This window comes from Fulmarus glacialis, unplaced genomic scaffold, assembly GCF_000690835.1.
Source record: "Fulmarus glacialis isolate BGI_N327 unplaced genomic scaffold, ASM69083v1 scaffold13573, whole genome shotgun sequence".
In the NCBI taxonomy this organism is placed as follows: domain Eukaryota; kingdom Metazoa; phylum Chordata; class Aves; order Procellariiformes; family Procellariidae; genus Fulmarus; species Fulmarus glacialis.
Genome location: NW_009205124.1, coordinates 56,255 through 73,267, shown reverse-complemented (window position 1 = coordinate 73,267; position 17,013 = coordinate 56,255). Strand labels below are relative to the sequence as shown.

Genomic DNA, 17,013 nt, shown 5'->3' with positions numbered 1-17,013 from the left:
TGCTGCGGCTCCGTCCCCCAGCACACGGGCGCGTCCCGCTGCGTGGGGGAGCGTTTTCGGGGTTGTTTGGTGGTGTTTCTTTGGGTTTTACTAGCTCACTTAGCATCTGCCTGCCCTGTGTGGTACCCACACCAACCCTTCAGCTGGTTGGGTTTTCTGCCCCTCTCTCCTCTCCTCCCTGGCTTTTTCTGTGCGGCACTGTTGCCCTCTAGTGTTTGCGGACAGTGGTTGATTGCTGTGTTGGGGAACAAAATTAGCCATCGTAGTGCAGTTAATTATTAATAACTTCAGGTGTTCAGAGCTACTTGGATTCCCAAAATCCCATGCAGAAATTGGTGGGTATTACTGCTTGTTTCAACTGTCATGTGTAGCCTTTGGGAAATGGCAGAAAACTTTTATGTTGTTTAATTCACTACTTGATGTACTAGATAATTGCTTCAGGTTTTGGTGTGGAAGGTTTTTTTTCTTTTTAATAAAACGGAAATTGGAAGAAATGGGGTTTCTCTCAATGTCAGTATCGCCACTCAGGTCTCTCGGAAGGTAGGGTGATGAACTCTGCCTTATTAACTCTTTACACTTGGCTCGTGCTTGGCGGTTGTGGGTGAAAAGAGAGAGGGAAGTAATGGTACAAGCATGGGCAAGAGAATGTTGTACATTTATCTTAAAGACCTTGGGCAAATCATTTAGTCTTTAGATTGTGATGTTTCTGTAAGTGCTAAAAAATAATGGGGTTTGTCTCAGAAAAATTGTATGAGATGTAATGCGTTTTAAGATCTTTAGGTAGAAAGTATTGTGTGAAGGTAAAGTAGTAATTTGAAGACCAAATCCAACCTCTATACTGTTAAAGTCTTCCAAGCCTTCTTTTAAATTATTTCAAAATACCATCTATTTAATCTTTATAAACATCTTTTAATGACAAGTTCTGATGCATGAATTCCTATCCTGTAAGGTTCTCTAGCAATGCGTGAAGCTATACAGCATGGAGCTAAGGATAACATAGCTACAATAGAAACTGAAAGCTGCTTGCCCCAAGGACTTGAAAAAGCATCTCTCTCTACCAGAATTTTTGTTCTGCCTAAGCCATTGCCTTTTTTTTAAAGGTATATGAGGTAAGCCCTTCAATATTCACATGTTACAGGGTTTGTTATGTGATACTAAAGGGTCTCGATGACTTCCCTTGACAATTCATGTCTCACATCAACATCTTTTCAAGTTGAAAATGTTATCTTAATATGTAGTTTTAAGATCTCATTTTCAGCCTGGATTTGCTTCTCTGAGTTATCGCTGCCTGAATGCTTCAGTCAGTAGAATAATGTTGTAAGTAGGGGTACTCAGTATTTGGAGACCAGTTTCATACTTTCAGAATTGATTTAAAAAGCTAAGCACTACTATCCATCCCAGGTTTGGTTGTTTTCAAATGCACTTTGCTGCTTCCTACCGTGTCATTCGTACATCCAAAGATTTCCATTTCAGTAACGCTAATGTAATGACTTCAGAGCACTTCCTTTAAGGTCATATTTCATAGTGGCTAGCCAAAGTAGGCTTTTGTGTTCAAAGCAATTAAATAGCATTCTAATCAATGTAGATTTAAATGCCTATGTTAATATGCTGAACAATATCTCTATTTTTTTGTCTATTCTTCAATTAAAGCTTATTCTTCGTGTAATATATCAGGAATAAGTCGCTAGCACTGTGGTAGCGTCCAGTTTGGTAAAGAACAGAACCAGGGTATAATGATGGGGATTGTTAGAAGATAAGAAAGAGATTTAAAAATATGTGCGGGTATATGTAACCAGACAAATGTAATATAGCTGAATAATATTGATGACTAATTAATCCTGAACTTGCTTCATTTTTTGGCAGTTCTTGATGAAAAGGATTTTTGTTACCCTTTAACAATATTTTTTTGTCTGTATATAAGTATGACACAACTTTATAGTTTTTAATCAAGGGTCACAGTAAACAGTTGCCCTTGCACAGGCCTGAGGTAAGACTAAACCAGATTTTTTTTTTTTTTTATTGGGCTTTGAAAAATGTGATTTGAGAGCGATTTCTCATTTGCTTGTGGATATTTTAGCTCAGACCACTGTTTTAATCTTGATAGTTTTTAACACAACTGAATTCAAGAAAAATGTTTCTTGTAGTTTTAAGAATCTTACTGATATTCATGATAGAACTTCAATAGTTTTTTTGGTTTGTTTTTTTTTTTTAATTGTATGCAGTTTTATGTGTCTGTCTTTATGTGGGTACCTGGTTTCCTATTTGAGCATCTATTCATTACTGTATGATGATGTGAACCTGAAATTGCTGTCATTTGAGGGATTTTTTTTTTTTTAGTTCTAGAAAATATAAATACCAATTATGAAATTGAATGGTCAGGACCACATTTCTTTTCAACTATTGAGTCCAGAATGTAGTGTGTTTCTGTTGTGTGGAAAAACCAGTCATACAAAGCCCATGGAAAGGAGCTGTGTGCACCATGAAAGTCTTAGTGCAAAAAAAAAAATACCAAGGAGGGCACAATGTTTGTGAGGTTGCCATGACACTTGCAGAGCAGAGACTGTCCATGGCCACCCATGAGCCTGAGCCCAGAGACTGGCTTCCAGGCTGACTGCAAAGACTTCTGGGGAGGCTGCTTTGGTATTTATTATACAAATTTTACTGCCAGAAAACACAAAAATCAAGACTTAGGATTTTATGTTCTTTACGTTCACTTACTGCATCTCATTAATAGGCTAAGTCCGCAGCCAGTGTTGTCTCATTTAAGTATTTCCATTAGTGTTATCGTGCTGAAATGATTTCTAGAAGCCTAGAATTTGGTCATTTATGCTTAGCAATGTAACAACAAACTAAAGAAAGCTGCAAATGGTAGGAACTCACCAGACTCCTTATGGTGCAATTCAGCTCTTTGGAGTTCATCACGGTATTTGTTATCTCATCAGTACTACCTTGTTCGCGAATTAAAAAAAAAACCAAAACAAATTAAAAAAACCCAAACAAACCCACAGTTGAAGATCTCTATTCTAATGCATCTGTTCATGCTAGCTGTCTGAAGGTACCTGTAATTGTGACTCTCCAGGAGTACTGCTTAGAATTGTAAATTTTCCAATTAATAAGGTGATACTTATTTCCTGTATCCACAAAATTTTCGCATGAACTAGTCCTGAGCTGCAGAAATCACTTCTACAGTAGGTGAGAATGTTATGAAGCCTTGCTGTATTCAGAATAAAATGCAAAACTTATTTCCATAACTCAGCTTTCTCTTAGCAAGATCTTGTCCTCCATAGTGAGTCCACAAGTTAAAAACAAAATTCTAAATATTCAAAGATGCTAACTTTCACATTAAGGAGGCATTTTGATACCTCATACTTGGAACAACACAGGTAGAAAGTTCTGGTCTGAATTTTCAGATGGTGGCATGAAAATGCAAAATTCTGTAGGAGATCAAACGCAGATTCTTCTAAAATAATAATGTTCTAGATAAAGAACAATGAGGCAGCTTTTATTGCTTCAGTCGGTGGAAAAGTACCATACAAGTTATTTTATAGGTAACACTTATTTCAACATCACTTTTGTGGAACATTGGATTCGTATAACGTCTGACACCCGTTTTCAAGTGCTCTGAAATTTAGGTGGGACCATATCCTCCTTTCATTGAACTCCACATGACTCCATTGAAATTAATGAGCTAAGACTGCTTATGTTATCTACGGGTCTTTTTCATGGTTTTTCACTGAAACAATACTAACAAGCTTGAACTCTTATGAAGAATTTCTAGACTCTTTGATTTTTTTTTTTCTTTAAAGCTTTTTCTTATACCTGGATTTTTTTTTTTTTTTTTTTGTATTGCAGTTCAAGCTATCCTGACTTCTTCCTTCTTTTGTAAAATATTGTATTCTTTTGTCATGAAAGTAAGACTCCATAAGTACTGTCCTGTTCTGAAATGCTGATTCTAACGGCTTACCCACTGTTGATATGTTCTGAATTACGCCCTTTGTTTGGTTTTACTGTTGGAAGTGATAGCGGACAAGGACCATTTTCCCTGAAGCCATGTCTAAAGTTGTGATAAAGGTCACTATAGTGGTCTTGATAGGTCCCACAGTGTGTTGTGGGCCAGAAGATCTCTATACCACTGTCAAATTCGGTGCATGATGACTTATTTTAGCATGGTGCTGTAAGATACCAGTGGAATATCTAGCAAGTACTGTTGCTCAGAGTAAAATGCTGCTGTTCCTCTAGGAAAGCAACGGTACTTGTCAAGGCTTTGAAACTGTTTTGATACTATTAAATGCACATTTGTGGGTTTTATTTTTTCTTTCTGTGTTCTTTTGAACTCTTGCCATGCAAAACAGTCCTTAAATAAGTGAAAATTATCTAAGCATCAAGCTGATTCAGGAGAGCGTACATTTAAAACTTGCGTCTTATTCTGTTCCATTCCCCTTCGTTCCTGTCTTCAGTGGTGAGGATGCCAAGTCTGGCTGTGTCTTGCTGGGTCTCTGAGAATTCCTCATTCCTCAGAGTCAAACCTCGCATCTGTCTTGGCATTTCCATCCACTCCTCCTTACAGCTGCACTCTGTAGCCCCAGGAGGTACCTGCAATTAGGAGCTAAAGATAAAATGACCGAGGTTTTCTTGAAGAAAATACAGGTTTCTGGGCTGGCTCCAGATTTTCTGCTGCATGGAACGGCATTAGGAACTGCGTCCTTGCTGCAGATGTTTCAAGTGCTCCTGCTGCTTACTTTAGCAGCCCTTGGGTTGGAACCCTTCTGTAATATCTCATTCAAACGACTCTGTCTAATCAGCCTGTTCTTGCCATGAGCTTAGGTCACTGTAAATTTTTCCTGCTCCAGTCAGGATTCTCAGGTTCAGGTGACCGTCTGCTCAAAAGCATAGGCTGGTAAAGAAAGAAACTTCTAAATCATGCTGCTGGGAACTTCCTCGCAATAGGACTTCGGTGGTTTCTGTCATAAGAATAGGGGTAATTTAGGGCTTTGTTAGAGGAGCTTAGGGCTAAAAGAAGCAGACAAGTATTGTGCTTGTTGGTTGCGTGGTGGTTGACTTTGTGTCATTCAAAGAGGTGATTCATTGTGCTTTTGTCAGCAAGAGTTCTGCTTTGCAGGCTTGCATCTCTTTTCTGTGTAAACCAGGCCTGAGCTCTGTGTGGGGTAAGCCAGCCAGGTCTGTGGTTACTGAAGGTAAGTAGGCATATGTACAGTTTTTCTACAGAATGCAGTCAGTATTAATTTTAGCCACTAAAATTATGAGTTTCTTGGCATTCAGGCAGCTGAATCGGAAATGAAAAATGAAGAGAATCCTTTGTGTGTGTAATGAAAAATCATCTGTCTGGAAACATCTCTCTGTTTTACTCATTCAGGATGGAGCTCCTTCTTTGTCACCTGACTTGTTACCATATTAAATATCTCTTTTCTGCTATCTAAACTGATATTCTTGAAGCTAGTGTGACAAGGATCGGACATCTCAATACTTAAAAATGTTCTTTGAGTTCTTCTGAAGGTACTTTCAAATTGTCATTCGGTCTTTATGCATTCTTTAACTTCTTTTCAGATACATCCCTCCAGAAACTGAGAAACTGGGATTAGGTTACTTTTTTCTAACACTGATTAATGAGCCTGTATGCCTGGGTGAAAGGCAAGTCTCCTGTCTAAAAGCTATGTGCAAGTCTTTGTGCAGCTGCAGGTAAGGTTGAAGGCTGGGTGTGAGTCCGCCCAGAACAGAAAAGGTTAATATACTGATATCTGTGAGTAGAAGGTGAAGAGAGTAGAATATATCCAGAAAGTGGGTTTATCTGGTGAGATGCAGGTTTAAAGGGAATCTTAATGAGACAGCTTATGTATGCTTACTCTTGGTACTTAATTTTGCTGTTTTGATAAATAGGATGCCATATAGTTTCTCTTTTTCCCCTTATTTCATTTTCCTACTCATTTATTTTTATTTTGTGCTCATCGTGGCACTGGGAGGATCAATCTTTGGGATTTAATTGAAGTTATGGAAGTTACATAGGTGCTGTTAAGTACATCATGGTGTTTAGCTTTTTTGAAAACCTGGAGTGAAAGGCCACCTTCTTTACAATGTAGGATGAGGAGCTCTTGTCAAGTGGTTAAGTGGCCCAAGTACACGACATGTTTGGCTTTGTCTGTTGTTTGTTTGTTGGGGTTTTTTTACAACTCCTCCTTTTTTTCCCCTTTATTAATATGTAATTAATCTTTTATATACTTCAATTTCTTTTGCATCAGAAGCTGACTGTATTTCTTCTATTATCATCTGCTCCCTGATTCAGTACTGAAGGTTGTCAGCCCTTCTAGGAATGAAAATTTCTTACAAAACCCAGTAAACCTTAGAAAATACAAATCATGGGATAGAGCTTGAGCAGATACCATTTTTTTCTCACGATCTCTCAAGAAAATTTAATTGTTTCTTTCAACCTGTACAGAAAAGTTCATATTTGATATTGATTATACTTCTGGAGCTTCTTGGTATTCACTTTTTAAGCCCTACTTTTTTTTTTTAAAAAAATGATCATGGAAGGATTAAGCACTCAGTCGGGAAATGACCATCTTAACGTTACACACATGTCTTATCCTAGTCCCATTTAGAAATGGGAATGGATGTGTACTACATTGTGAAGTTACAACTGCATGTTCTAGATCTTCATACCAGTAGTATTTTTCAAAATCTGCTTTTAACCTTCCGTTATAACTTATGGTACTTAATTATTTTATCCTTGTCACATTGTTCAGTTGTTTTACTAGAAACTTTTGACAGCAATTGTACTGTTGGCTTGAAAAACAACTGCTTTTCTTAGGTACAAGTTAAAGCCTAAGTATATCCTTAGGTGATCTGCCTCTTAAATTAGCTTTTGATTTATTACTCTCTTTTCTCAAATTTAAGAGTTGGATTATTTTATGCTTTTTTTAAATACAAAGAAATGTAAAGTGCTTCCAACAATTTGCAAAACAGTACACATACAGAGTCCAGTAAAATGCTATTTGTTTACTTCTAATGCTGCAGGAAAAGAGTAGTTTTGTTTTAAAAATACTTCTATAATACATGTAATATAGAGTATATCGGTATGTATGTATACAACGGTTAAAACAACAGTAAAAAATTAATATAAGACTGGTCATGTCTGTCTGATCATGACTGATGTTCCCCCAGCTTTTTGGGGGTGGAAGGAGGAAGGTTATGAATTTTCTTCAGTGTTTAGGTTGTCAGCAATTGTCTACTTGGAGTTAACTTTTATCTTTGGGTAAAAAATTTTCAGAAAAACAGTAAGTTCTTTGCTGCCGTATCTTGCTTTTCAGTGCCTCCTGTGTGTACCCTCTTTTACTTACCCTCTGGAGTAAGGAGCCTGTGAGATTTAGAGACATTCAAATGCACATGGCAAGTAGTGGGAGCAGGGAGAAATAACGCTACTAATGCAAAATTTCAAAAAGAAACTATCAAATTTTTGAGCTGTTTGTTCCCAAACCTCTGTTTGGCAGTGATTTCTTTGCTCACTATTAGTTTAATGTGATGATATTCACAAGTGTGATGCCTCAATTAAATCTCTGATTTTTTTTTTTTTTTCTTTTAGACTGTACCTTCTGTAAAGCTTTGTGGAAGATAGATGTGTGTGCTGCAATGGTGACATAAATATTTCAGAGGACTAGAACAAGTTGTTGAGAATCTGTGTTTGTTTTTAACGCTGCTATCGAGAGCAATCTAAGGCAAGTAAACAACATGAGCTTTATCATGAAACTTCACAGACATTTTCAAAGAACAGTTATTTTGCTGGCCACTTTTTGTATGGTGAGCATAGTTATTTCTGCGTACTACTTGTATAATGGCTACAAACAGGAAAATGAACTTTCTGAAATCTCTTCAGAAGTGGAATGTGGTGATCTTCAACTGTTGCCATACAAGCTAATGGAGATGAAGACCATGAAGCCTATTGATCCCCTGAGGACAGATCTTGTAGTGCTGGTGTTTGTGGAAAGTCAGTACTCAACATTAGGCCAAGATATAATAACCATTCTAGAATCTAGCAGATTTCAGTTTCACATTGAGATTGCACCTGGGAAAGGTGACCTCCCAGTGCTTATAGACAAAAATAAAGGCAAATATGCTCTCATAGTGTATGAAAATATTCTAAAGTATGTGAATATGGACTCTTGGAACAGAGGCCTTCTAGATAAGTACTGTATAGAATATGGTGTAGGTGTTATTGGATTTCACAAAGGCAATGAGAACAGCTTGCAGAGCTTTCAGTTGAAGGGCTTTCCTTTCCATGTCTACAGCAATCTGGGTATTAAGGACTGTTGCATTAACCCTCATTCCCCACTGCTCCATGTGACAAAATCTTCTAAGCTTGAGAAAGGTCCCTTGCTTGGAAATGACTGGGCAGTTTTCCAGATTAATCATACAGCTTATCAACCAGTGATTTTTGCAAAAGTAAAGACACCAGAAAACCTTTCACCACCTGCTGCTAAAAGTGCTCTCCATGCCACAGTAATTCATGACCTGGGGCTCCACGATGGGATTCAACGAGTCTTTTTCGGCAATAACTTGAATTTTTGGCTGCACAAGCTGATTTTCATAGATGCCATCTCTTTCCTGTCTGGAAAGAAGCTCAGACTGTCCTTGGATAGGTACATTCTGGTTGACATAGATGACATCTTCGTTGGGAAGGAGGGAACAAGAATGAACACCAACGATGTACAGGTAAAGTATGTGCACAAACTAATGGTCATTTCAGCAAAGCGCCATTTTTTTAATCTTAAAGTGAACAGTTATTAATAGTTGGAACTCACGGAGGATGCAGATCTGTAAGTAGCCACGCGAACTGTTTGGGCCTTGAGAGAGAAGCCAGTCTGTCTGGCTTTGAGTAGTCACTGATTCCAGGTGTAGCAATTCCTTCAACCTCCAGGATGGAGGAGAGTCCGTGCAGTGTCGCTTGTACCTGTACTAGCAAAGAATGTAAGATAAAACAACTCACTGGTTACTACCACTTGTTTTCTCTCCAGTGACACGCAAGTCTCTACTGAGCTAAGTTCTATAAACGGGTTGTTGGGCACCTCTGGATTCTGTTCCCCTTACTATATCTGGAAAACAGTCTCCCAAAAGGAAAAAAAAGACAACTAGTTGCTAAGTAAGTGATAAAGAAAAAGGGGTAAGAGTGGCAGTGTTTTTACACACACCGCACCCCACCCAACGCGCAGGATTCTATACGTAATTGCAGAGTGTTTAACTCTATAGTCTGATGAGAGCTTCTATCTAAGCACATGCTTCAGTGGCATTTGAAAACAGCACAGGACCTCAGGGCAGGACCCAAGAGCTATTCAGGTGTAACGTGCATGTTGCTAGTCTTACATAGGAGGTAAATGTGATGAGCAAAAGTAAATGTCAACATAAATTTTGAAGAATAGACTGGATTATTAGCCATTTGAAATAGGTTTCAGATGTCAGGAGTTGGTTGCAGCATTTCACCTTTCTTATCTCTGTTTTATGGCTCTTGCTTGCAAGCAAGGTTTGTGTTAATATTGGTCTTAAAAGCTTGTTCTGTCGCTAAGTGACTCGACAATTTCCATTTTAACATTTTAAGTTGTACATTCCTGAAGGTCATTTTTCACTCTCTATTGTGCTGTTCAAGTGAGGGGGTAGTTACAGGTCAGTAGGAGTAGCATCTTAACGTTATTTCTTGCTGTGTATGTCACTTTCTTTTTGTGAAGAGTGTTGTTACGAAGTGGGGTAGTTAGAGATCACCTTGCAAAACTGGTACTTGGTCTAGAAGCTAAAAATCTGTAAGATGCTGATTGTTGCCCTGTTTGTGCTAAAAATAAGGGAGAATGTTTTGTTAGAACTTTCATAATGGAAAGAGGAACCGGGAAAAGGAAAGGCAACGACAGCACTACGTGCAGTTGATGGTAATTTTTCTTTCATTTTTAACTAGGTTTTTGTTTTTTCAGTGTTAATATATTTGTCAAGCTGCAGTAACCCTGCAAATATTGCTTCCTTAAACAAAAGGTTTGAACTTTTAGTTATGCTTTAATTTGCTTTAAAATTGCAGCATACACTCTTTTCCAAAACATTCTCTGCACATGCGATTATAAATAAGATATACCTCCTAGATAAGTAGGTGTTTTCCTTATGCAAACAAATTGCATGGGAGAGAGCTGGAATTAAGATGAAACTCAATAAATGGAGTTTCTATGTAGAACAATGATGGCAGCGTTTGAGTTAGGTAGGTGAGCATGCTTTGAGAATCTCCTAAGTGCAAACTCAAATTGCAGGAAAGAAGCAAGGTCTGACCCACGTCACTGGCAAAACTCCTGTTGTTCTGCAGAAGCAGCAGTTTCTGGTAACACAATATGTAAAATAAAGCCTGAATAAATCTCTCCCTGGGTTGTATAGTAGCAGTTTGAAACAGTATGTTTTGTATTATTTCTCTTGGTGAGTGACACCTTAGGATTGTCATTTTAGGGTAAGTTAGGATCATTAATTGCCAGAATTACTTACCAGAAATAGGAGGCTATTGAGACGAATTTGATTAAAGCAGATACAAAAGGATAAGCTGTATTGTTTTGGGAGAATAATTTGCAGTATGTCAGAATGTTATCCTCCCAAAATAAAACTGTCAAATTGCACAGAAATAATCTCAAAGTGGAAATAACTTTTAAGTAGGATAATTTCATTTATACAGAACTGTGTTCTGAAACAGTGGAATCTGAAAAAGTGTTCCCTTCTGATTCTTCATCTACTTAAAGTTAAAATGTTCTATTAAACATGTTGTTAGGGCTGTCAGATGCAATGCATCTTCATTACTATTAATATCAAAGGAGTTATCCTCTGTGGCACAATGACATGTGGAAGGAATGAAATAAAATCAATTTGTGGTAGTTGAAAATCCATTATTGTAAAGTGTATTTGCGGATAAATGACATCCTATTAAACAGGAATGTTTTACTGAGTTCTGCTGCATTGACTGTGACAGAATTGTGCGCTTTAAGTGTGAAAATAGGTTGCTAAATGTAGACTCTGTATAATTTCAGTACTCAAGATTATCTTGTTTCTGCTAGGCTTACATTTTAAATACTAGCAATATAGAATTGGGTGTAATGCTTTTTTGTGCTTTAATTTTGTTTGACATGTCTCCTATTTAATATTTTCTGGATATACTTACGTCTCATAGGACTGTGAGCTTGCTGAGAGTAAGGTGAATGTTTCTACATGTGCTCTATTAATGCAAAATAACCTAAAACACTTCAGAAAGCTCCCAACATCCAGAGAACCTCTAGGATTGGTTTTGTCAGTTCCTCTGGGTAGGACAGAGTTCAGAAACTGGAGGGTTAATGCAGAACTGATAGCAAAAATAATTACTCATTAATGATTCACTACCTAACTCAAGAAGGCAGCGTTTGTCTTGGGTCTTCTGAGACAAAGGCCTCCCTGTTAAGTGCGTAGGGAACCTAGATTTGCTTTAGAAGGACTGATTCATTAAGCCCCTAAAGTTCAGGCACAAGTTAGGTGAGCAAGTTGAAAGCTATGTCTGTACTGTTCTTTCTTTGTAACAGTTTAAGTAGAGGGCCATCATAACAAAAGATATTCTGTAGGATTGAAGAAGTACAGCGTAGTTGTTACATTGCAATTCACAGAATCGCAGAATGGCTGAGGTTGGAAGGCACCTCTGGAGGTCATCTGGTCCAACTCCGCTGCTCCAGCAGGCCCGTGTCCAAGCGCCTTTTGACTATCTCCAAGGAGAGACATCCTGATTGCACGTAAGATCAGGTTTTCAAGAGAATTTCTCCTTCAGATACCTAAATAAGATTTGCAAAGTGACCAGAATAGTTAATATTTGGACTTTAGGCTAAACTGCCCTCTTCTTTAAAGTTTGTGAATTGGAGTTGAGCACTTCGAAAATTGCTATCGTACGGTTAAGTGGTGATTTTTTATCAGTATTATATATTGACCTCAGAAGAGGTCAAGTCAAAAGCAAACCTTCTAAAATAAGTGTCTTTGCCTCATGTTTAGAGGTGCAGAAGTGGTGGTACTTCAGCTTGAGTATCTGTAGTGTCAGGGACACGAGTGTAAAGAGCCCTTCTGAAAATCTTTTGACATAGTTTATCAACCTAAATCCTGTAAAACTAATAAATGGTTTGTTTTATTAAACAACAGATGAAGCTTATTCTAGTTCCACCACAACTTATTCAATTAAAAAAAAAAAAAAAACCCAAACAAAATAAATAGTCCATTTTTTTTTTTTTTTTTTTAGATTTTTCGGCTACCTGATTGTTACTGATTTGCCTGTCACTGTATAAAATCTGGACTGGTAGAACATAGTTCTTCAATGTAACATACTCAGTAGCTGTCACTGTGCATCAACAATAACTATCCATCTTCATATTTATTTACTTCATCTTCCTCTGGTATAATAGAAATAATGGAAGAGAACATTTTCATAGTCTAATTGCCTCCCACTTTGAAAATAGCTTGGTAATGTCATCTCAATGTTCATTTTTCAGTAACTTTTTTCCTCTCCTAATGTCTGTCAGGCAGGAGGGACCATTATGCTGTGACAATGTTACATTTTATTTTCCTTGTGTCTTTTAGAAGGCTAAGAGTGCAAATAATTAATTTAAATGGACATACAGAGAAAATCTATCTAGATATCCACAGAGTAAGTTTATCTTAATAGACCATGATTGTCCTGGCTGACGGTCTACTAATTTAATATCTTTTTTTGTTACAGTTACTTTTGTGAAATTTTTATGACTATAAAGCATTGAGATTTTTCCAAGGGAAAAGCAGCTGATAATAGGGGGAAAACTAAATAGGATTTTTTTTCCTATTGACAGTTTGTGCACTGCTTGGTGGTCTAGGCAGTAAGTTGGTCTACCTTTTCCTTCATTTCCCCAATAGATGTACTTTCTGTATTTCCTTGAGAGTTGATCACATTTTCAAAATGAAAAATTAGAACACTGTGAAATTATTTTTTCCAAATAATTAGCTGTGTGATCTCCTCTTGATTGTCTTGTCCTCTGTGTGCTTTTCAAAAGAAATATTTTGAATTGAAGTCAGGATGGGGATGTCTTCACTTTCTTCATGTAAGCCTAATCTTTTTCTACCATCGTAATTATTCTTTTATAATTGCCAAGGAAAAAGCTTCATATTAACTATATCCATTATTGGGAGGGGGATGAGATATCTTTTTTTCTCGTTCTATTTTGTGAGTGCTTAGGCAATGCATCCATTAGTATATATGTGCATTGAAATGGGCAATACAAGCTTGAATCTGCAGTCTTTCAGCATTAGAGTAATTGAAGAATCGGACAGCAAGAGTTATCCTCTTCATGTATCATCTGTGCCAAACAACGTCTGGTAACTGAGAGGATTTAGCCAGAAAGAATAAATTTGTAGCATTTTAGTCTCCATCACTTGCACAGTCTGTCATCTTGCCCAGATTTTGAGGTTTATAATGTAGGCATCTGTATCGGAGCTAGTCCTCTAACTTTCCATGGTAGACAACATAGAAAAATAGCTCATCTTTAGGCAGGCACTGGTTAAGTGAATTGCACCTTAAAAGTATGTATTTATTTCTGTTGTTCCTAAAATGCTTCTAGAGTGACTAAGATCAAATACAAACATCTGCTTTGGTCAGATCAATCTTCTTCCATGTTCCAAAGCCAGTGCTGTCACTTTTTTGTTATTTCCTTAGTACATTGGTGGCCTGATCTTTTGTTTAATATAATATAATTTTGTTTAATAACAGATTTCTCCCCTAAAAGCTAGTTGTTTATTTACTATATTACAAACTCGTCCACATCAGTCAGCACAGCTTAAATTACTACAGTTGTTTAAAACCCATTAAGTGTCTTTTCATCCTGCGTAGCATACGTGGAAAGAAATCAGAACTTCCCATGGTAAAGCATACCACTTGGATGTAAATTTAAAAAATACAGTGATACATCTTTTCAGTTACTCTTACATAGGAATGACCTAAATATTTGCCTGAGAAGAGAGGCTTAGATGTATTTTGTGTTAATGCAGAATGGCTAAAAGTTACAGAAAGCCTGAACTGTCAAGACACAGGATGGTTCCTGTTACAGGAGGAAGTTTAATTCTGTAAATTAATTGCTTCTTTATCTGTAGGATCATGTAGAAGGTTATCAGTAAAGAAATGATAGATGTGTCATCAAATGTTTCAGTTGCAGAACCACCAGAGATACTCACGTCTGTTCGGTTGTGCTGAGCCGTAAATCTTTCCTTTGGGGAGATTCAAAAAATCTTTTTAATCACCTCTTTAAATGACATAATGAATTAACTATTAAGAACTTTGTTCTGATTAATCATTTTATATTCCCGATCCATTAACAATAGTACCTTTATGCCATTGTTCAATGTGCTTATTCTGTGTGTACATATATTCTTTCTTAATCTGACCTGAAGCTTCTAAGGTATTTTGTATTGACTTGGCTGAAATAATAAGTAAAAAGTACATTCTGTTCTTAAAAAAAGGCAAAGAAAAAGAATATTAACTGTGGTGTTTCTGTAGCTGTCTGATGCCGTAGAAGACTGATTTAACTTCTTGAGTGAATTGTTTCTGATACAGTGGTGTGGAGTATTATGCACTGTGAGGCAGAAGAAATTAGAATTAGATCTCAGAACTAAAATATAACTTTAAAACAAGTTATAAAAATGGTTTTATATATTTTATGGGCTGCTACCAGCATATAGAATGCTTTAGCGGTCAGTCATCTTAACATTCAACTTCTAAAAGCAATTTGGTTTATGTAGCAACTTCTGTGAATTTTAATCTAGTAAGACTGATATAACTGCTGCTCGATATGGCCCAGCTTTTGTTCTTAAAAGGACTGTACTGATGTTTGAAACAGAAAGCTGGATAAAAGTTCTCGACCAGAGGAGGGTGGCTGCGGAGGGGTAACGGAGACGCAGGAGAGCTGGCTCTGCCGTGGGTATGACACTCCTGGGACTGCCAGGGCAATGCTGGGAATTCCACGTGCGCTTCCTCCTCCTGTTCCGCACCTGCATAGAGCTACATACAACCAAACCCCATGGAATAAGCTTGGTGCCAAGATTGATTTTACAGGTTATCCATTGTGGATGATGACAAAAACCTTGCATGGTAACTGTGTGTCTAATGGCCATGTTCCACATTGTATCTCTTTGGACTGCCAGGCAAACGGAGAGGAGGCTCCCTTTTTTGTGTGTTCGAATGCCCCTGGTCTGTGCTTTATGTTGATACCCATATAGGTATTATGTGTGGGAAGGACTGAGGTTCAGAAATGTTTGCACACACAGCACTGCCTGCCTCCCTGGGGCTGTGGGATGAGCATAGCCCTCCATAGGAAATCTGTAAAGAGAGTGTGTATGTCAAATAGCAGCGCTGGCACCCTCCTCTGTAGCTGCCCAAGAAGCCTACTTGTGCCAAAATGGTAACTACGTTTACCCATTCTTTCTAGTTGGCTTAACTATCCACCTCATTCATCTGTACAATACTTCTCAGGCACAGTAGCTGCAGAAAGATGCTGTGTGTCTAAGCCATCTTGTTCTATATTGAAAATATGAAAGAAAGTGAACACTGATGGACCAGTGGCTGTTCGTTCTAGCACAGAGGTGATTCCTGTTAGCAGTTTTAAGTGTGAGGAGCCTTACAGTGCCAATGCTGTGTCTGTTACAAGGAAACCAAATTTCAGCCTTCATTCCTGTTAGTTCAGCGTTTTTCGTTAGTTCTGCATTTGCTGGAATTCATGGCTTGTCTTGTTTGGTTTGTCGGTGGTGTGTTGGAGTTGTTGTTTTTCTGAAAAATCAATTTTTTGAAAAATAAAGCAGTTGGATGTGGTAGTCTTTAGCTCCATTGAACCTAAGAGAGTCATCAGGTCCTAGACATAGAATTTTACAACTCAATACTGATGTGCTGCAGTCTTTGAGGCCTGTAGCAAAGCAGTTTAAGTTTCATTCTTAAGGAGAATAATATTCTATACATCTGTTTCCCTACTTGTTTATGCACTTGGGCCTAAAAGATGCCAAGTATTTTCTATTCCAAAGGAATCCTGTGGAAGTTCTGCACGTTCACAAGCGTGCACAGTCACAATTCAGAAGCGTCTCGCATGGGAGGGTTGGGTCAGGAGAGCGGTACTGCCCGACGCTCCCTCATTTGTATTTATCGACTGCTGAGAAACTTAACTGCTGAGTGCAGTTCTCTGGAGCATTACGACAAAAGATATCTCAGAAGGACAAGGCAGATCACTAATCATAAAGTTGTTTATAGCAATTTTTTTTTTTTTGCTTAGTTTTGCAATGCTAGAGCAACTGAATATCTCTCTCTCTTTTTTTTTTTTTTCTTTTTTTAAATTTAAAAGCTGTGACACTATACACTTTCATGCAAACCTAAATCTTGGAACGGTGATTTTTCAAGGATTGCGCCATCTCTTCCTGTTATGAATTCAGTGGCAGGGAACTAAGAGAAGAGAAATCCAGCTCAGTTGCAGCTTTTTTATTGTCAAGGAGGCTGCAGAAACTGCTTCTCGGCATGGTGAATCCCATGAGATCTCCGAGGGCGATGAGAATGATTTGCTTCAAGCTCTTCTACTCCAGCACCAGATTTGACTATTGGTTACACACTCCCTGGTCCTTGGTCTGTTTTCATTATAGAACCAAAGAAGGAAATCATAGCTTCTATGAATCCACTGTTGAGTTCCCAAATAAGTAGATGTGCACTATGGATGCAGTCATCTACATCTTTCCAGAAAATTACAGGGGTTTGGGGTTTTTTTTCATTTTTTAATTCCCCATATTTCTCTTAGTGGTGAATACTTTGCTATCATTAGGCTGAAAGAATACTCTTACCAACAATGTCTGCCTTTTGTATTCTGATTCCTGTTCGCAATGGAGTTGTGTGATTTAAGAGCTATTTTATTTCAAGCTTAAGCAATTACACACGTCAGAGATCAAGGGCGCTAGCTGAATACTTTGTAACACTGTTTCTGCTTTTTCCCT

The 17,013-nt window shown here is 37.7% G+C and overlaps 1 protein-coding gene across 1 annotated transcript in view; it reads left to right on the top strand.

Annotated features, from left to right (window-relative positions):
- The first annotated feature begins 7,740 nt into the window (after positions 1–7,740).
- LOC104074965 (bifunctional heparan sulfate N-deacetylase/N-sulfotransferase 3) overlaps positions 7,741–17,013 on the top strand; it is a 58,513-nt gene continuing 49,240 nt past the window's right edge. Inside the window, exon 1 of the mRNA XM_009575279.1 lies at positions 7,741–8,721. Within this exon, the coding sequence (XP_009573574.1) occupies positions 7,741–8,721 (981 nt within the window). The remainder of the gene's footprint in view (positions 8,722–17,013) is intronic.